General features: G+C 46.8%; 1 protein-coding gene across 1 annotated transcript; it reads right to left on the bottom strand.

Moving 5' to 3' along the window:
* Positions 1-971: 971 nt before the first annotated feature.
* On the bottom strand, positions 972-2,552 carry LOC131154080 (scarecrow-like protein 18). The gene is made up of 2 exons (XM_058106622.1): positions 1,528-2,552; positions 972-1,440 (listed from the first exon to the last, which is right to left on the bottom strand). Exons 1-2 carry the CDS (start codon positions 2,550-2,552, stop codon positions 972-974), a joined length of 1,494 nt encoding a protein of 497 aa, XP_057962605.1.
* Positions 2,553-2,807: the final 255 nt, after the last annotated feature.

The following is a 2,807-nucleotide window of genomic DNA, read 5'->3' as shown; positions in this document are numbered from 1 at the left end:
TGAAACAGACCAATGAAGGGGACAGAGGAATTTTGGGGAAAAAGAGTGGCACAACATGCCAAGGCCAAAGAACTGCGTGCGCCCTATTGTTTGTTTTGTTTTTTCTGTTTCATTTATTTATTTATTTTTCCTAAGCTGGCCTTAAATTTTTATTTTTATTTTTTTCTGAGAATTAAAGAGCGCAGAAGAAGATAAGAGTTAACTGTTAAGGGCGCATCAAGAATAAAAACAGTATTTATTGAAGCAAGTGCAATGTAGTCAGCTTAAAAAGCACGAGACAAAACCAAGACAGCAATATATGTATGTATGTATTATTATACACCCTCACAAGCATGCTGTGGTTTAAAAACGACAATAATAACAATAAGGGCCGGCCGGATTAAATTAATACTCGGCATGTATAGCTGATCGATCTCTTGCGTTCGCAGCCAAATTAGCTACAATTAAAGTAGACAAATTAAGTAAAAACACACTACTATATAATTAAATTAGACTAGGTATGGGATAATAACTAAACGCTGGATTGGTATCAGCTCCCCAAGAAAATGCCTCATAGACGGTGCACGGCGAAGAGGCAAGAGACGATCGATAGAAGCTAGGTTGGTCTAGACTAGATGCTCTTGCTTCCAAAATTTTGACTGCCACATAGAAGCCGATGAGAGAGAGAAAGAGAGAGAAACAAAAGACCAAAGACCAGAGAGACTCGATCACTTTTAGAGCTGAAAAAATGGCGGCATGTGATCAGGTTGAGCGAGAGAGATTCCATTACCAGAATCAAAGAAACGGCGCCTAGCTAGCTAGATTTCTAATATTTTTTTCTAGGTTAATTAATTAATCACATGGAGACCTGGAGATTGGGAGGGGAGGGTGAGCATGCATGCGAGAAATTTGAAGTATATATATGACTAGCAAGCAGCTAGCTAGGGTAGCAGCTGCTCGATCAGGAATGCATGGCAGGATTAATTAATTAATTAGTGCCAGGAAGAAACTGAGAAAAGAGGTTGGTTTCGCCAACCAAGGAATAAGGCGGAATCGTTGAGAGACTGGAGATGGTAGCCCTCAGACGGATAATGGAGCCTTAGTAGGAGCTTGGCCTGTGACAAAGCGAAACCACTCCACGGAACATTGGAAAACCCTGAGCCCCTCAGCATCGCCTGCCATGACTCCAACCTCTGGTGCCGCTCTCTTCTTTGGTCTCCCTCTGCCGCCACAATGTCCACTATTTCTTTTCCAAACCATATTCGCTCCACAGCCAGCCTTTCCCGGCTGTTAGGCGGCACAGTTGCTTCCAGCGAATCAAAGATGGCGGTGTAGTGGTCCACGGCTTCCACAAATCTCTCCAAGAACACAGGTTGGTTGTGGTTCGCTTCCCTTTCCGCCACGGTCACCACTTTGGGCTTCATGGCCTTAATCTTTTGGAGGAAAAGGCTGATCAAGCGGAGGTGGTGGTGGCCGCCGCGGTCGCTGGCGCCATAGTCTTGATCCTGATCACGATGATGATGACAATGAATATTATTATTATTGTTATTATCATCCCTAAGAAGTCTGTGCAGATAAAACCCGCAATTCACGGCCAGGACTTCGTCAGGGAGGAGCGCAAGCGCAGAAGGGAGGCAGCTGATCAGATCATCATCTTCAGCACCTGCCATGGAAGCAGCAGCAGCAGGGTCGTCGTCATGATTTAGAAGAAGGATGTGGAATTGAAAGTTTAGGCCCACGGACTGCGCAAACTTGAGAAGGCGGTCGCCGGTTCGGCGGAGGAGCTCCAAATCTTGGCCAGTTCCGGTGATTCTTAGCATAGGAGTGGGAGGCCGAGGATGATCGTGATTACAACTTTCGGGTAAACTAGTACGATGACGATCGGCAATGGCCTGCATCAGTGGTGGCCATTGCACCCCGTGCAAGATGTCGAAGTCGATGATGTGGATCGCCTGCTGGCCTTCCGTGGCTTCTAAGATGGCTTGATTTGCTGTAAGCTGGCTGAACCTGACAAAGGGCGTGATTTGGTTTAGAGATAGATAAGAGGACTGGAGAGTCTCTGGCGACGACGAGCAGTAGTACTCGGCCACACAACTACTACTTGCACCACCACCACTTGCAGCTGCTGTTGCAACAATATTTGTGATAGAATAATTATTATTGATATTCTTATTTTTATTGATACTGCTATTTTTAATGTTGGTCATCATGAAGGAGCTGAGATGATGATGACCTCCGCCGGCATGCGCAGCGGCTGGGCGGATCATTCTTTTGAGCCGCAGAGAGAGGGCTGCTGCAAATTGGTGGACCAATCTCTGGGTGGAGTCACCGGAAGGAGAGGAGTTGGCTGAGATGAGGGAGAGCAAGTGGTAAGCAGCGCGGAAGTCGGACTGAGACACCAGCTCCGCACAGCTAATTAGTAATTGGCGCATATTCATGCGGATTGCATTTGCGGCAGAGGCCCCGGTGCCGATGAATCCGCGCGACGGCTGGGGTACCAGCTGCTGGCACTGTGGATCTGATGAATCCTCTTCCTCCTCGCGGGAAGAACTGAAAGAGCTCATCATATTCATTCAGTGCAATTAATTTCGTGCAACAGTGACACTAGCAATTATAAACAGAATATCCGCTTGCAGCTGCAGCTAGCAGCTAGTAGCAACTAGCTGTAATATAATTTTGAGAGGAAGCGGCCGGCGTCGATCGTAGAGAAAAACAGAGAGATCGGAAGTATATCAATGTTGCGGGAAGGAAGAAATTAGGTAGTAGCTAGCTGGGGGCGCGGGGCTTGGTGGTGGCTGGCCGGAAATTGATCAATCAAATCATCGCAG

This window comes from Malania oleifera, chromosome 1 (assembly GCF_029873635.1).
Source record: "Malania oleifera isolate guangnan ecotype guangnan chromosome 1, ASM2987363v1, whole genome shotgun sequence".
NCBI classification, from domain to species: Eukaryota; Viridiplantae; Streptophyta; class Magnoliopsida; order Santalales; family Ximeniaceae; genus Malania; species Malania oleifera.
Note: the sequence above shows the minus strand (reverse complement) of the source record. Positions and strands in the feature narration are given on the sequence as shown.

Coding starts and splice junctions, on each gene's coding strand:
- LOC131154080 (XM_058106622.1), bottom strand. CDS start 2,552: ATGAATATGATGAGCTCTTTCAGTTCTTCCCGCGAGGAGGAAGAGGAT. Junction 1,441..1,527: donor AGACTTCTTAGGGATGATAA/TAACAATAATAA, acceptor CCACCACCACCT/CCGCTTGATCAGCCTTTTCC.